General features: G+C 41.6%; 1 protein-coding gene across 5 annotated transcripts in view; it reads right to left on the bottom strand.

The window, feature by feature from the left end:
• Positions 1-16784, bottom strand: part of CEMIP2 (cell migration inducing hyaluronidase 2) — a 98416-nt gene that overhangs the window by 26415 nt on the left and 55217 nt on the right. For 4 of the 5 annotated variants that reach the window (XM_059411869.1, XM_059411868.1, XM_059411867.1 and 1 more), the window contains exons 8-15: positions 15955-16164; positions 15411-15616; positions 15195-15264; positions 12109-12237; positions 9442-9530; positions 4582-4713; positions 3232-3267; positions 1926-2081 (exon numbers count right to left, since the gene is read on the bottom strand). In XM_059411869.1, coding sequence (XP_059267852.1) covers positions 1926-2081; positions 3232-3267; positions 4582-4713; positions 9442-9530; positions 12109-12237; positions 15195-15264; positions 15411-15616; positions 15955-16164 — 1028 coding nt within the window. The other variant, XM_059411871.1, reaches the window with a different exon arrangement.

Here is a 16784-nt window from a genome sequence, read left to right as displayed (position 1 = left end):
GAAAGTATAAAAGTGTAAATTCTTAAGGCTTACTATGTCAGAGGGGCTGGCTGGAGTGAGAAATTCGGTTTATTCATTTTCCTCCCTTCTCTTCAAACACAAGCCCCTTAACCTACTCATCATATATCATTAATCATAATTAAGGTACAAAACCCATAATATTCTGGATCCCTTAGGTGTCTACTCTGTTAAAGTTCTTTAATGGCACTGCCGAGGATTTCTACAGCAACTCTAGTTTACAACTTGGCAGTGTTTTACAGCAAAAGCCTACATGCTAGCAAGGAAACGAAATCACCTGGTTAAAAAAACTATGCATCTCGATGCATTTCTGAGGAGAGATCCCCAAATGGTTCTCTCACATAGAAAAAGTTGTCAAGACACAATAAAACAAAGGCTGGGTCCAGGGACCAAGGAGGAGTCTTTGTTTTGGAAAAGCCTCCTTCACAAGGAAGCAGTGAGCATTTTGAAATGAAACTGGGGGCCACATAACATATATATGATTCTTTTTTTTTTTTTTAACATATATATGATCCTTGAGTCAGTATTTTGCACACCTGAAACGTACTACTTTAAGTCGACTATACTTCAGTTAGAAACAGAGAGAGAGACAAGAAAAAGAAGAAGAAACTGAAGGCTTCATAAAATAAAAGAAGGACGGAGCTGGCCACCCTCCTACTGCCACCAAAAACCAACAGCCATTTTTGGTGACACGTCAGAAGAGACAGGTACAGCTTAGAACACTCCGACAGGCATGGACCGTGCGGAAGGCCGAGTCACGGGACCCAAATCCCACCCAGCCACGTTCAGTAAGCTCCTCATTTATAAAGCAGGATTAACGACAGGACCTACCTCACTGGGCTTTGCAAGGATTAAGCAGAGAATGGAGTACTTAGAACGGGACCTGACACATCATCAGCATTTAATAAATGTTAGCTCTTAAATATCCATGAAGTTTCTTTCCCAGTGGCTTCCACACAGTCTGGCCAACAGGAGTGCTACACAGAGCGAAGCTTATAATGGCATTCAAAACTTCCCAACGACCAGCACAGGGGAAGTGGAAGCAAGCTCACTCTGTGCCAGAAGCTAGTAAAGTCCATTTGGCCCTCAAAGCCAAGCCCTTTGGGCCCATCCCCCTGACCTGTCCTAGCCCAATGACCACCTATGGTGCACAACTTTAAGAGGACTGCTGCTTGATAAATTCTGACAGTAGCTCTAATGTGAGACCTTTAGAACATGAGTTTTTCTCTATTTTTCTTACAAGGACGATTCCAAACTGTGTCTCAGAACCAAGGTATGGATTAATTAGTTAGTAGCTCCCCTAAAAGCTCCAAAGAATCATTCTGGGGTAAGTACTATTTTAATGACTCTGTGATTATTTTGACAGAAAACATGCCAAGAGTCTCCTCCACGCAGCTGAAACACTCGTAATTATATGGGCCGTGGTCAGGGCTTGAGTCAGCTTTGGCAACTGCCCACTCTTATTTTCTAGGACTCTTTGCAATAGGTTATTTCCTTTTTCCAGTGGCTATTTCTGCAAACCAACCTCACAGATTGAGGCAAAAGTGACCTCATGTCATAGTTTACAGCTTGGCCAACTTTCTGTGGCTCAAGAAAGAAGAAAACAAAAATATCAGCAGCTTTTATCAGGCCATGCAAGGAATGAAAAATGAGATCGCTTCCTTGGTTTAAACAATTGATAATGAAATCTATAAAGCGTTCGATCGTTAATGCTCCAGAATTCCAGAAGATACTACACACAACTGTAATAGCAATAACACCAAAAATAATAGTAGTGATAATTAGATAAGGTGGGAAGAGCGGCACGGTGGGAACCAGTCCACCCAGGATTACTACAGAAGCTTCCATAAGGGTTGGGTTTTATTTGTTGTTCAGATATAACCGTACGCTGATCAAGCAATGCTTACCTGTTCCGAGGCAGGGTCCGGGGCTTCTGGTCTATCCCTCCAATGCCCACATACTTGTTCTGACCACCCTGGAAGCCGTAATTCCTGCTCTCCCCAACAAAGAGAGACTCGGATACCTCCTGGCTAGAGCCTTCATCACTTGGGAAGCTTCCATCGCTGTGAAAATGAGCATAAACATTACCCTCCCCCTTCCAGGAGATTTAAATTGACGCTCAGATAAATAGCGGGGGATGCCTGGGTGGCTCAGTCGGTTAGGCGTCTGCCTTCAGCTCAGACAATGACCCCAGGGTTCTGGGATCAAGTCCCTGTGTCAGGCTCCCTGCTCAATGGGGAGCCTGCTTCTCCTCTCTCTGCTTGCTACTCTCACACAAGTGGTCTCTCTCCTTGAGAAAAATAAATAAATAAAATCATTTTGAAAAAAAAAGGGCAAGTTACAGCTAAAAAAGCTAGTTTTCAAAGCAGCCAGGAGGTTTTTCAAATACCTATTATCAAATCATCAAAAAGTCCTTCTAAACTGTGAGCATACCTCACAGAAATCAATTCGTGGTTTGTGGAGTAAACAAACAAACGGAATTGCATTTCACAGCACTGATGGGTGAGTTTAGTCTCAAGGAACAGCATTGCACATGGGAGAATGAACCTGCCATGAATGTAACAGTTCGAGGGCAAGCATGTTCATGACAGCAGCCGAAATAACGGTCCCATAAAAAGTTCAGGTCTTAGAGATCACTGCAAAGTTAGACTGGCTTCGAAGAAAGAGGTTATTTAATATGATCCCAACTGTTATTTCCTTCTTCTCAAGTGATTTCTTCTCCTTGTTGTTTTTTTTAAAAGATTTCATTTATTTATTTGACAAAGAGAAAACACAAAAAGGGGGAATGGCAGGCAGAGGGAGAGGGAGAGGCAGACTCCCTGCTGAGTAGAGAGCCTGATGTGGGACTCGATCCTAGGACCCTGGGATCATGACCTGAGCCAAAGGCAGATGCTTAACTGACTTGAGCCACCCAGGCACCCCTCAAGTGTTTTCTTCCAAACAAAAGATATGACGGGCCTACCTTTCTATCGAATTCCAGCTATATTAACCTCCAACTTTGGTACAAATTCTATTAATTAAGAAAAATGTGGTTTTGGCCCTCTAGTGGTATCAGGAAGTGGATGTTGTTTTGTTGTGGTTGTTGTTTTCTTTAGTGCTAATACAATAATAGTACACTCCTATTCCGATCAAGTAAAAACAAAAACAAATACCCAGGCTATTGTACCTTATAGCTTTAAAATAATCGAAAGTATTTCCAAAGTGATTACCAACCTGGCAAAGGTCAGCCCTATTCCATTATCTGCAAATCTGTAAGACAAGAGAATAAGAGAACATTTAATTTACCATCTCATGTAACAAGAGATCATTTCTCTCAGTATTCAAGTTTTAGGAAATCCAGAAGCTTCCAATACTGCTTACTCTCCAAGATCACAGAAAGCATCTCGCTTCCCAGCAGCTAAATGCACAGACTCCACAGAGAAGGTACCCGGTTCAAATCCTAGCTTTGCCAATGACTGGCTGCGGGAACCTGCGTGACCTTGCATGACCTTGGGCAAATGACTCGGCCTGACTCTCCCTCAGTTTGCTCACCTACAAGTTGAAGCAATAACATAACCCTGCTCATCAGAGTTGATGAGGGCATTAAACATCCTAATTCATTCTACCCCTTTAGAACAGTGCCTGGCACAGAGGAAGCAGCCTGTCCGTGTGCGTTGTCACTGTTATTTTCATAATTCTTTTTTAAACAATTAGATCATAACATTCTCTTCAAATTTTTCAACACTAATACCTAAGCTACCTCTACAGACTTCATACAAAATTAATTTTTTTGCACCATGAAAGTCAGAGGTGACGGTAAAATGCCAAGGAGCTAATATGAGTGCCAGCCAGAAAAAACATGTTTTTCTAGACTCTTGAACACCAACTCTTAGCTCAACGTACATCAAGACTTCTCCTAAAATTATAAAAATGGGAAAAAAGCAAGATGCTTACTGCCTCAAGTCATGTTAAGACATAAGTCAACAGACTTATTAAGGTGGAATTCACAAGTTCTGTTTTCAATGGCAGTGAAAGAGCATCAGGCAAACTTCTGAGTTTCCAAAAGCAAAGGAAAGAAATCCAGGTAGTTTCAAAATCTTTATTTAGCTCTCTGACATAGACCATGGTTGTTCTATCAAGTTAAAGCCCCAGTTTCTGTTCAATCTCATCAAAAAACTCTCGTGTCACCAGACAGGTTCAGTTCCAATAAAAGCAGCGGAATGAGACGATTCCAAACATTCACAGTCTGCGAGCGTGAGCTTACGTCCTCAGAGCTCACCCGGTCTATTAGGAACAATAATATAATTCCAGGGGCGCCTCGCTGGCCCAGGCAGAAGAGTATGCAATGCTTGATCTCAGGATTGTGAGTTCGAGCCCCATATCGAGGGTAGAGATTACTAAAAACAAACATACTTTAAAAATAATAGTACTAATATTAAAAGTCCAGAAAGTCTCACTGTACTTTCAGTACTCTGGGTTTTTTTTTTTTTTTATAGACTTGAAAATAAATACCCTGGAAAATAAATAATTAAATTCGTGCATACATCAGTGTTATCAGACAATGACTTTGCAGAGAATACCTACGCTGAATTCTGAACGACAATGTCTCCCCCTCTGACCCAAGCTCCGTTGTCATTATTTTTAAAAGAAATGAGCCTGTCAATTAAAGCAGCGACACGTGGCTTTTCAAGGTCCGCATCCTGATGAGGCCTAAACCTTGGGGTTTAAAAAAAAAAAAAAAGGAAGTTTTTTTAAAAAGCATTGGAAACCAACTATTTACAATTGTAAGCTTAAGTGTCAAAAGGCAGGATTTATATTTGGCCAAAACAGACAAACAAAATCTTAAGGCACAACTTACAAACTCATTATTGGTATTTTAGATACTGAAAAAAAATTTTGTTTACTTACATAAGATTCAAGAGAACTACTTTCATAACTTCTTATTTTTATTTTTAAATCAACTTATATTATAGACTGGGATACTGCAGAACATTCTAAACACTAAAACCATTTCCAAACAAACAAACTCTCAGACCGGGAAATCTGGTATGTTTTCACAAATTCTTAATCTACACGACACTAATATAAACATACTGAATAAATTCATCAGATATTTCCACATTCATATATGCGAACTGGAATATTATGTGAGTTGTGTGCTGGTGAAAATGTTTTAGACACAGAGATAAAACTAGTTCAAGACCTTAAACATGCCTATATTTAAGACAGATTGTATTCAATTAACTTATTCATTACAGAGACTGAATTTTACCTCTTTAATTCTCTTCCTTCCAGAACACTTACAAGGACTTTTTTTTTCCTTAAGGATTTTATGTATTTGTCAGAGAGAGAGCCTAAGCACACAAGTAGGGGGAGTAGCAGGCAGAGGGAGAAGCAGGCGCTCCCCACTAATAAAGGAGCCCAATGTGGGACTTGATTCCAGGACCCTGGGATCATGACCTGAGCCAAAGGCACACTCAACGGACTCAGCCACCTGCATGTCCCCACTTACAAGGACCTTAATAAAAAGGTCAAATAATTGGTGTAAAAAACTGTCCTTTATAACAAATTGAATAAATAATTCCATAAGGTCACCTATTTTTTTTTTAAAGATCATTTCTATCTTTATCTTACAAAGCTTGGGGACAGGGTTGGGGGGGGGACAACTAGATAGCTTTTCAAAAACCAATTCAGCAGTTCAAGATTTTTTTAAAAAAGATTTTATAGAGACAACAAGAGAGGGAACACAAGCAGGGGGAGTGGGAAAGGGAGAAGCTCGTTTCCCACCAAGCAGGGAGCCGGATGTGGTGCTTGATCTCAGGACCCTGGGATCATGACCTGAGCGGAAGGCAGATGCTCAACGACTGAGCCACCCAGGTGTCCCAGTTTGAGATTTTTAAACACGCAGTCAGCAAGGTATTTGCTGATGGTATTTGCTGATATGCCACTACCTTGGTTGCTGGCACACAGTAGGTGCTGTGATGGGAAAAGAAGCCAAAGGTCCTTAGGCATGGCTGAGCTTGGCACATTCAGAGAACAAGCAAGTTGACTGGAAAGTAAACACCATGGAGCAGGGGCGCCTGGGTGGCTTAGTCACTTAAACATCTACCTTCGGCTCAGGTCATGATCCCAGGGGAAACCTGGGATGGAGCCCCGCAGGGAGCCCCCTTCTCCCTCTGCCTGCTGCTCCCCCTGCTTGTGTTCTCTCTCTCTCTCACAAAAAAAAAAAAAAAATAAAAAAAAAAAAAAAAGAAAGAAAGAAAGAAAGAAAAGAAAAGAAAAGAAAAAAGCATGGGGCAGAGGATAGAGAGCTAAGCATGTGCCCAGCAAGGATACAGTTCTTTATTCTAAACGCACTGGGAAAAGCAGACCAGAGAATAATGGCTGTGAAGGCAGGGAGGAGCAGGATACAGGCAGGTGAGGGCCAAAGGGCACAAAGTTTTAGTTCTGCAAGATAAATTCTCATTTCTTTTTTAGAGTGAGCATGTGTGCATGTGCCAAGACTCAGAAGGGCAGAGGGAGAGGAAGGGAATTTCAAGCAGTCTCCTCGCTCAGCAAGAGCCCCACACAAGGCTTGATCTCGTGACCCTGAGATCATGACCTGAGCCAAAATCAAGTCAGACATTTAACCAACTGAGCCAGTCAGATGCCCCTGTGCAAAATAAATAAATTCTAAGGCTCTACCATACAGCATCATGCCCACAGCTAATAAACCTCTATTGTGCAACTTAACATTTGCTAAGAGACTAAGATCTTAGGGTAAATTCTTGTACTACATATACATAAAAAATATTCTTAGATTTTTAAAATCATAAAGGAGGTCCGAAAAGACTTTGGGAGGTGATGGCTAGGTCTATGACCCTGACGGTGGTGATGGTTTCTTGGGTGGACACCTATCCCCAAACTCCCTGACTTGTATACATTAAGTAGGCTCAGTTACATGCTAAATAAATAAATAAAGTAGGTGGATAAACAGAAAGACAGACAGACAGATGGACGTGATGGAAAGTCTTCAGAAGCCGGGAAGCAAGGAAGTGATACAACTAGATTTCACTTTCTCTTAAAAACTGGTCGCTCGCTGTGACATGGCGAAAGGACTAGACAATGGAACCCAGGAGACCAGTCTGGCAAGCGCTGTATCCGTGTATATGGCCTCCTATGCTAAATAGCTCTGACCTCAGGACTGAAAAGTCTGACTCTAGGCTATCGTCTATTCTCTGGCCTTGTGCTTGCTGGCACCAGCTTCACAGTCTTGACATAATATCAAGCAGATGGAAGAGTTCTGGAAAGAAAACTATACAACGTTCTAAAATCACCCCAAAAAAAAAGTATCGGAAAGCAACACTGCTACCGCCATCTTGTCCTTTCGCAAACTCCTATCCATAGAACTCAATCATTGACCACTTGCTTGGACACTCTTTATTTTTAACCTCTTTCCCACTTGAGGTGGAGATGATAGTTAACATTCCCAATTCCAACCTCCCTTAATTGCCCTTGGCTTTAAAGACTAGTTGGTTTTCATGCTTTTTCATTCCTTTGGATGAAATGTCCCAATCTCAAACCAAGAGTTCTCCTGGGTTACACTTTCCCAACTTCGGATGCCTGTCATTTCACATCTTGAAGACACAAGGAAAGGCTCATCTGATCAACTGTTGAGTCAACTTCCCTTTGATGAACAGACAAAGTATCTTCTGGATCCCATGAGCCAGAGATTAATTCATGGCTGGCTTACTACTCGTTGTGTTAGAGGTTTATCATTTTTACTCATGTCTGGACTGCATGAATACGTGTGGGCATAGCCTACACATCAGTCTGTACAAAATTAAATGGATACACCAGCTGCCAGATGCCTCATTACTCATCTTCTAAAATCAGTTCTTTTCTATAACAACTTCCAAATGGAGTCTAATTCCCAATATGTATGCACTTATAAACTGGCAAGAGAAATAATGAAGAGCAGAGAAAAAACTACCATCATCGTAATATCATACACACATACCCACTGTGTTATCCCGGCCATTGTGGGTAAATTGTTTTATTGTCAAGTCTAATGAATTCTGAACTGATTCAGAATTCTAATGAATTCTAAAAAATATATTTTCATCCATCCATCATACACACACACATCATTTTTGGGGGGCAGGGAAGAGAGTCAACTCTGTTGTGTTAAGGATCTTTCTGTTAATACTAAGCAAACCACACACTATTCGTTCTACCAGTTAAAATAAACTCTTAAAAAGCAGGAGCGTACGGCCAGCAAAGATTTCTTTGTTTTGCCAGTTAATATTATCTTCTTGGTTCACCGTCGGTTCTCATCTCTATGCTTCTTTTTCTCTTTTAAGTTCATCTCCTCTTTCCCTTTTTCATTTCTTACTCATCTATTAGATGCCCAGAGACGTGTGTTTTACTTAAATAATGTCCATAGTTTCTTGGCTTCTCACATGCCATCTGATCGTTGCCTGAAGATATTTCAGGCTCAACTTGACCTTTAAAGAATCCTGATGAGTAATTTTACTAACTGTACTTTGCCCAGTTTTCTCCTGACCTCATGCCTTATTACTGTGTTGCAAGAATCCTGCCTCGCACTTAAACGCACTCACCGACCTACAGTGTGGCTCTTATCTTACTCCCTCCTGAACAAGAGGGCCTGGCATTTTTTTTTCTTAAATGTCCATCAACAGAGCCTATTAAATCTAGCACTCTTCCAAAACCGGACATGGGTCTTTCAACTTGAAGTATCAGAAAATAACACATACACAGTTTCTGCTGAATAGGACTTTAAGTTGCTATCTCTTTTCCAGAAACTCTTATTTCCATTGGAGACACATTATTTATTTTGGCTCTCATATAGCACATAAGAGAACTTTGTTGAAATGTTCTCCCGATTCCAACCACATTCTGTGGTTATAAAGGAGAGCAATACAGAGCCCAGTGATGATGGGACTCTGAGCCTACAGACAAATGAACCAAACTAGCTTGCTCATCAAGTTCAAGACCTTTCCCTGTGAAATACATTCAATGCAATGTTCCCTTCTGACCACTAACCGTAAATTCTCCATGCCTTGGTTTTCAGGAATGACACTAAAACATCTTAGCTCGTTTTTGCAGTGACTCATGTTCTACTTTATGCCAAACGTAGCCCCTGTTTTCAGCATCTCTCTCTCCTTTCTCTTTCTCGTTCCGCGCCTCTCTTTCCCATCAATTTACAACTATGAAAAGCTGGAGAAAGTACTGACTTCTCTGGCATCTCAGTAAGATTTTAAAACAAACAAGCCAGCCACAGGGCTTAGAACAGCAGAAAGAAATGTTTTCCCAATGCTCTCCTGCAAACATTGAAAGCTTCAGTTTAAATGTGTTGGTGGAGAAGGGAGCACAATGGCTTAACTCAGGAAGTTTTGCTTTGCCAAGATATGGCTAGAGCGTGAGGTCAAAGGATGACTCTACCTTGCACTGTTATCCAAACAGAGGTACTCCCTTGGGTCTGCCGAACTGGCGTTGGTTGTTTTGACACCTTTGTCAATAAATAAGCCAGCCTGCAAAACAACAAGGGACCAAAATGAATATGAATCCTAAGTTAGAGCTACACGTTACATAAAGATTCATGAAAATTAGTTGTAGTTTCCCACCAAAAGGAGGGGAAAGGAACAAAGAGCAACTTTACCAGATAAATATTTTACTTGATCTAATTATACTCAGTCATTCAACAAATATTTATTTAGTGCCTGCCTTCTGGGAGGCACTGAGCATTGTACATTAACAAGAAAGCCATGGTCTTTGCTGTTGCTGGCACATAAACTGGCAGGGAGACGTGCCTTTAAGTAAACAGCCACAATCCAGCATGGTAAGCATATGATGAAGAAGTAGACGATGCTTGAAGGGAGCCCAACGGCGGGGCTCAATCCCAGAACCTTGAAATCATGACCTGAGCCGAAGGCAGAGGCTTAACCCACTGAGCCACCCAGGCGCCCCTCGACGGGACTTTTAATGAGGGCAATGCAAGGAACCGCACGTTAGGAAGGAATGCTCTTGCCAGCAGGACAGATGAATGGATTACAAGGGGACAGAAATGGGGTAACTGGGTGATGGGTATTAAGGAAGGCACTTGATGAAACGAGCACTGACTGTTATACGCAGCTGATGAATCATTAAATTCTACCTTTGAAACGAATAATATCCTTTGGTACTTGAATTTCAATTAATTAAATTAATTAATTAATTAATTAATTATTTTTAAAAGGGACAAAAAGGGAGATAAGAGACGAGGTAGGACACGACCCCAATAATCCAGAAGAAAAACTAAGGGGACCTAGACTTGTGGGAGTTGTTAACGGGGGAAAAGGGATAGGGCAAGGCTTCTTTAAGAGGTACGATATGCTTTAGTATGTAAGGAAATGTCTAAGGGTGAAGGAAAGGGAGCAATCAAGATTCCTGTTCTAAGTTTGGGCAATCGGGTGGCCAGTGGTTGCATTCAGTGAGACAGAGAGAGGCGAATGGGTATGAGGATGAAAAGAAGGATTTTTAATGAGGACCCTCGGCAGAAGGGTTGGTGACGCTATTCTTTGTGACTGATCCAAAGATCACCGGTTCCTCTCGGAGGGTTCCCAGGGTTCCGTTTCCCTTGGCTACAAAGTATTATTCTGGACAGTCAACCCCAAATTAAACAAGTTAAAACCTAACCATTATTAGATTATTATTTAGATCTACTATTCTTAGAGCTAACAGATCACTACACGTCCTCATGGCATAGGATATTAAAAATTTAATTAGAATGAGATTTTTTTATACCACTGTAATTAGAAAATTTTGAGAATTTCCAGTTTGAAATGGTACGCTTAACAATGATTAGCCTCAATCAGGTCCTCAGCTCACAAAAAAACATAATTCTGACTGAGGTTTTTTGCTCTCTCAAGTCTTCAAGTGATTCCACTCTTCAAATTATACCACACTGAGGTTTTTAAAGGGTCCTCTCCGTATTGGAAATGGGAAGCATTAATTGAATTTTTATTTTAATTTATTTGACAGACAAAGGTCACAGGTAGGCAGAGAGGCAGGCAGAGAGAGAGAGGGGGAAGCAGGCTCCCTGCTGAGCAGAGAGCCCGACGCGGGGCTCGATCCCAGGACCCCGGGATCATGACCTGAGCCAAAAGCAGAGGCTTTAACCCACTGAGCCACCCAGGTGCCCACATTAACTGAATTTTGATGCGGCTCATATCAGGGTAAAGAATCTGGGCATTGTATCGCATAAATGAAAATATCAAAGTGCCTTAGGTGGGGAGTTCAGGGGGTAGGGAAGGAAAAAATGAAACAAGATGGGATCAGGAGGGAGACAGACCTTAAGAGAGACTCTTAATCTCACGAAACAAACTGAGGGTTACGGGGGCAGGGGCTGGGGAAGGGGGGGATGGGGGAGGGAGGGGTGGCTGGGTTATGGACATTGGGGAGGGTATGTGCTATGGTGAGTGCTGTGAAGTGTGTAAGCCTGACGATTCACAGACCTGTACCTCTGGGGCAAATAATACACTATATGTTAATAAAAAATTAAAAAAAAAAATCGAAGTGCCTTGTGAGCACAAAATGAGGCAAATATAGTTATACTCCAGGGTGGGGATGAATATCAAGGAACCTGGACTTCCTAAGTGGCCTTTTATTGACTTGATCTGCATCATTTCAAGTCAGGTCAAATACCGTAAGTAATATTTTACTACGTAATTAGCATTAAATGCCCAAAAGGAACCTCTACCAACACTGTGAACTGGGAGCAGAGAGAACAGATGCTTCTTATCTAATGTGTACATCCCTAAAACATGATATTTACGACTGGAAAGAAGCGGGGGGGGGGGGGGAATGAGCGAGGGGACGTGGATGCGGGGAAGAGTCCATCATTCCCAGTACTCAGTTTGAATGCACATGCGTTCTGCTGGTGCTGTGCCTGCGGACACTGTACATAATTCTCAATGTGGAAGGGTTATGGGTCTGCTTATTTAATCCCAAATTACCTTTTCTGATGACAAGTTTTACTGAAAACTGTCATTTCTCACCTGCATTTCTCAGCATTCCATCCTTCACCTTGGGAATCACATGAAATGATTTTGTTAAGACCTAGGAACCTACCTTAAAACTGGAATGGACTCTGTTGTTATAAAATATACCCAATGGAGTGAGTTCTGGTTTTGCTAAGAGCTGCAATCCACTGGATTCCCCCGTAGGTTCCTTGTGGAATAAATACCATATTCCAGCATCCTGTCAGTAAAAGGGCAAGATCGTTAAAAGCCTTACTTTATAAAGCCACTTTAGGAAACATGTTCAAAAAACCGAGTGCTTCATAAGCAAACTGAATCTTCTCAACACTAATTTTTCATTGTTTCGGGCTCAGAATGGACTACGAAAGTTGTGCACGGATCTAGCACCCTCCCAAGTCATCATAATCATGCTTTAAAAAAAAAAAAATTTTAATTCTACTTGCAGTCCTGGATAGAAGTGAGTGGCTGATATCAAAACTCACTTCAAAATATACCTCTTCCAGCATTATCTACTTTCAAAAGTTATGCCGTATTAGAACCAAACAAGCCTTCCTTCCTTCCAGGTGACCAGGACAGCACAGCCTTTTAGCCATGTGAGTGTTTTTCTGTCCACCTCCAAACCTGATCAATAAATGAGTCATACTCATACTCGTTAAACAACTATCCGCCAACTCGCAGAGCAAACTGACTTCTTTCAAACAACTCCAATGCCCTTCCTGTCCCGAGGCAAACTTTTGCCAAAGAAAAAAAAACCACCACACGCATGAATCAGGATGCTGTCTCAGTCTAGATCCTGTCTGTTCACTTTTGGTATTACTGGCCTGAACAGGAGAAGCGGGGCAGTTTTCACAATTTTTGGCACTCAAAATGAGATATAAAAATCAAAATTAGTGTCTTAATCCCCACGACAAGTGTTTTATTTTACGGTTTAACGAAAAACCAGCCCAATGCGAAGGACAAGTCCAAGCGGTAGAACTTTGAATAGGTTGTTCATAGTCTAACATAGAGTCCAAAAGTATGCTATAGAGAGAAAAACACATTTGGCAAACATTCCTTTAGCGCTTCCCTGTGCCAAGCGTGGAGTAAGCCTAGTCTCAAAGAATTCACAGTCTGATGGGAAATAGGGAGCTAAAATATATGTATTAGGTATTACATTCATTGTAAGAAATAAGGTCTTTTAGAAGCATAGAGAGATGAACAGTGGAAAGCATATATACTTACCCACCAAAATGAAAGCAATATTTAACATTTTTCCATGATAAAGGTTTAGAGATGGATCTTAATAAAACTAACTACCCTGAAAAAACTTCTGTGCTTCCTCTACTCTTTGGGGCACAAAACAGCATAGAAGACGACCTGGAGGCTCCACACCACAGCCCTAGAAGCTTAGGGTGGCACGAACCCTCCCAGGACGCAATGGAGTCTGGGCAGGGGGCTGGCGGGGGGCGGGGGGCATCCAGGGGGTAGCAGCTGTTTCCTGTTCAACACTGTGGTGTCCAAACAGGTAAAGGGAGCTTTGTAAAAGGCAGTGGAAACGTACAAGAAGAAAGAGTTTGATTTATTTGGAGAGGTAAACCCTTGCCAAAACATGAGTTTTACTGGAACGGTTTTTCTAGAAAGAAAAGAAAGAACTCACAGAATGAAAAGGAAAAAGGACAAATATAAGATGGGAAATGAGAGACGGGCTTTCTTCGTGTCTCACATGAGCTCCAGGAAGGGCTTGTGGCAACCTCCCCTGAAACTGTTTCATGAACCATTTGCAATTTGCTTTCATCTTCAACCCACCACTTCTGAAACAAGCTGAAAGGAACCTTTGCTCTGTTCATTTGAAATGTAACACAAATCAGAAGATGATCCCAGCCAGGGTGAGGCTGTGTATCAAGCCTGTGGCCATCTTGGCCCCAACACCTATCCTCTAATTATAAACTCTTGGCACAGATCTGATAGATGTTCAGCAAACATGTGACGAAAAATGAATGGACGGAAACCTGAAATGATTAAATGTCCAGGTCTCTGCCCTGGTAACTAAGAATTTTATGTTTTATGTTTTTAAGGAAAATCACAGAAGTGAATACCACCATCACCCAGAGATGTCCATATTCTTGTTATCTGGAAGAAATACTCCTTTCCCCTAATCTTTTAACTCAGTCCTGGAAATAATGCTAGGTATCTCTTTCCTTTTAAAAATTTAATAGATTATATATATATTATATATGTGTATATAATATTTAATATTTGTATATAATGTATATAAACATGTATATATAATAGATATACACAAATGTGTGTATATAATATATAAATATGTGTATATATTTTATCATGTAAATATTATATTTATATCATATATATAAATATTATTATTTATACATATAAATATATAAATACGAATATGCAGGTGTTGCTGTAAAGCTCCTATTTCTGTACTACAGTGCACGGCATGGACATAATCATAATAGAATAATGTCCTCAAGACTCACGCTTCCATTATAAATTAACAGTTTCAAATCACACTCAATTATAAATGTAAATCTCTCCCAAGTTTCTCCAAGAGACATTTCTGCCATCCCCAAATGGCTTATTTATTCTCTTAAGTTATTCTTATGTGTCTGCATGTCTCTGAAATGATTCAAGGCACACAGTTAATTGAAGGCACAGAATTTAGCTGCTTTACCAAGGAGATGAAGGCCCTACGTGTGTATGATCCCTGCACTGAAACAGAAGAATGTCCACCTTGACCGGAATGACTGCTGCCATAAGATTCTACGGAACAATCCATTCCCATAGAGAAAAGCTAAGGCTTTCCTCATTCATTAAAATTAAAAACTGAAATGATCAGGCATTCAGCCATGCGCAACTTGAATATGAGAAGCTAGAAAGACGGCACGTGACCCAGCGAAAATGCACCTGGAAGGTCCGATAACCCCAAACATCAGCCCAACTCTTTTCCTCCATCTGGCATCCGTCTTACCACACCCATAGGTACTAACTGGCAGGAATGATGCAGAAGGAACAAAAGGACCCTCTCAACCATATCCCGCTTTCAGTGAAACGAGCAGTACCAGAACACAGCACCGTGCCTGAGCTAGACTGTCCCCCATGATGTCACAACCCCACAAACCAGAACACTTCTCAACACAAAGACCACACAACCAGAAAGCATTTAACATTACTTACCTGTGAGCCCGCAGCTGCATTACTAATCAGGTTATTGTTGGGATGAGAGATCCAGAAAGTTGAAACGGCCCTGCAAGGCATTTTTTTAGAATGACTTCAACACTAGTCATGGAAAAATCCTGCCTACTAGAAAACTTCCCCCGAAACATCTTCCCCCACAAAGTTAAAGGCCTTGAGCATCATACACGAGTCTCTCTCTCTCCTCCTGTCACTCACATGCAGTCCGTGGCGGGCACAGGCACGTAATTTCCAAACACTTTGTCTCGCATGGTGGTACACACGGAATTATTCCTATCGGTGGGGAGGAGGGTGCCGGGTTTGGTGAGGAGGCCCAGATTGTGGAACAAAGTATTTCTCTGTTCCACACCGTCTTCCAAAAAGAAACAATGACCCAGCGTGTCAAATCCGATTGTGTCTTTAATCTGTAGAAACACAAGTGTGCAATGTCATCGATAACATGATCAACTGAGGGTTAAGTGACAAGTGACACTGTGACGAGTGACAAGTGACATCTACGTAGCGCACTTGCTACAGATGCAAAGAGAAGTTTTCATCTTAACTGGAGAGGCAAAGCCAAATGCGCGCTGTTACTGATCTCCTGATAGAGGAAAACACCAGAATTCTCAGTGCGAGGAGGACAGAGGAACGCAGGCGCTACAAGAGCGAACTTAATCAGAGAGGCTGCGAGAGAGGAGAGTTACTGTGCGTCAGCGTCGTGCGCGCTACGTACCAGCAGACCATTTGTCCCCGCGCTACGTACCAGCAGACCATTTGTCCCGTGCACAGTGATGCACCGGGAGAAGCTGTGGTGAATAGATAAGCCGTCCACAAAGGTCGCGTGTCTGTACCCGCCCTTGTAATCCACATCGCCACACAGGTGGAAGTGAACAGGATACCGCCCCAGCTGCTGCTGACCCATGTGTTTCAATTCCACGTAAGAAAGATGGACGGATGTGAAATTCTTTCTTATCTGTAAGACAAGATAACCGAAATCAAAGCGATACACTTTGGAATATTTGAGTAGCAAAAAAAAATATGGCTCTAATAGAAAATGTCTAAAGGTGAATGCGTATTAAAATATTTTGGGGGAGGGGGCACCTGGATGGCTCAGTGGGTTAAGCCTCTGCCTTCAGCTCAGGTCATGATCTCAGGATCCTGGGATTGGGACCCACGTCAAGCTATCTGTTCAGCAGGGAGCCTGCTTCCCTTCTTCTCTCTCCGCCTGCCTCTCAGCCTGCTTGTGATCTCTCTCTCTCTCTTTTCAAATAAATAAATAAAATCTATTAAAAATATATAGATATAGATATGGATATTCCCCCCCTCCCTTTGGCACCCTGCTTTCCTGTATCTCCAGTTCCTAATTTAGCAAATGCTTCTTTTTTGCTTCTTTTTTTTTTTCTTCTTCTTCTTCTAAGTAATCCCTATGCCCAATGTGGGACTCAAACTCACGACCCTGAGAACAAGAGTCACATGCTCTACTGTCTGAGCCAGCCAGCCAGAAGCCAGCCAGCTTCTTAACACAAGTGAATACTTTAAAGAGCCATAAAAATAGCCTCTACTTAGGAATAAAAGGAAATGCAACCAGGAAAG

The sequence above is a fragment of the Mustela nigripes genome, chromosome 9, assembly GCF_022355385.1.
Source record: "Mustela nigripes isolate SB6536 chromosome 9, MUSNIG.SB6536, whole genome shotgun sequence".
Taxonomy (NCBI): domain Eukaryota; kingdom Metazoa; phylum Chordata; class Mammalia; order Carnivora; family Mustelidae; genus Mustela; species Mustela nigripes.
The sequence above is the reverse complement of the archived record's forward strand: the minus strand, read 5'-3'. Positions and strand labels throughout refer to the sequence as shown.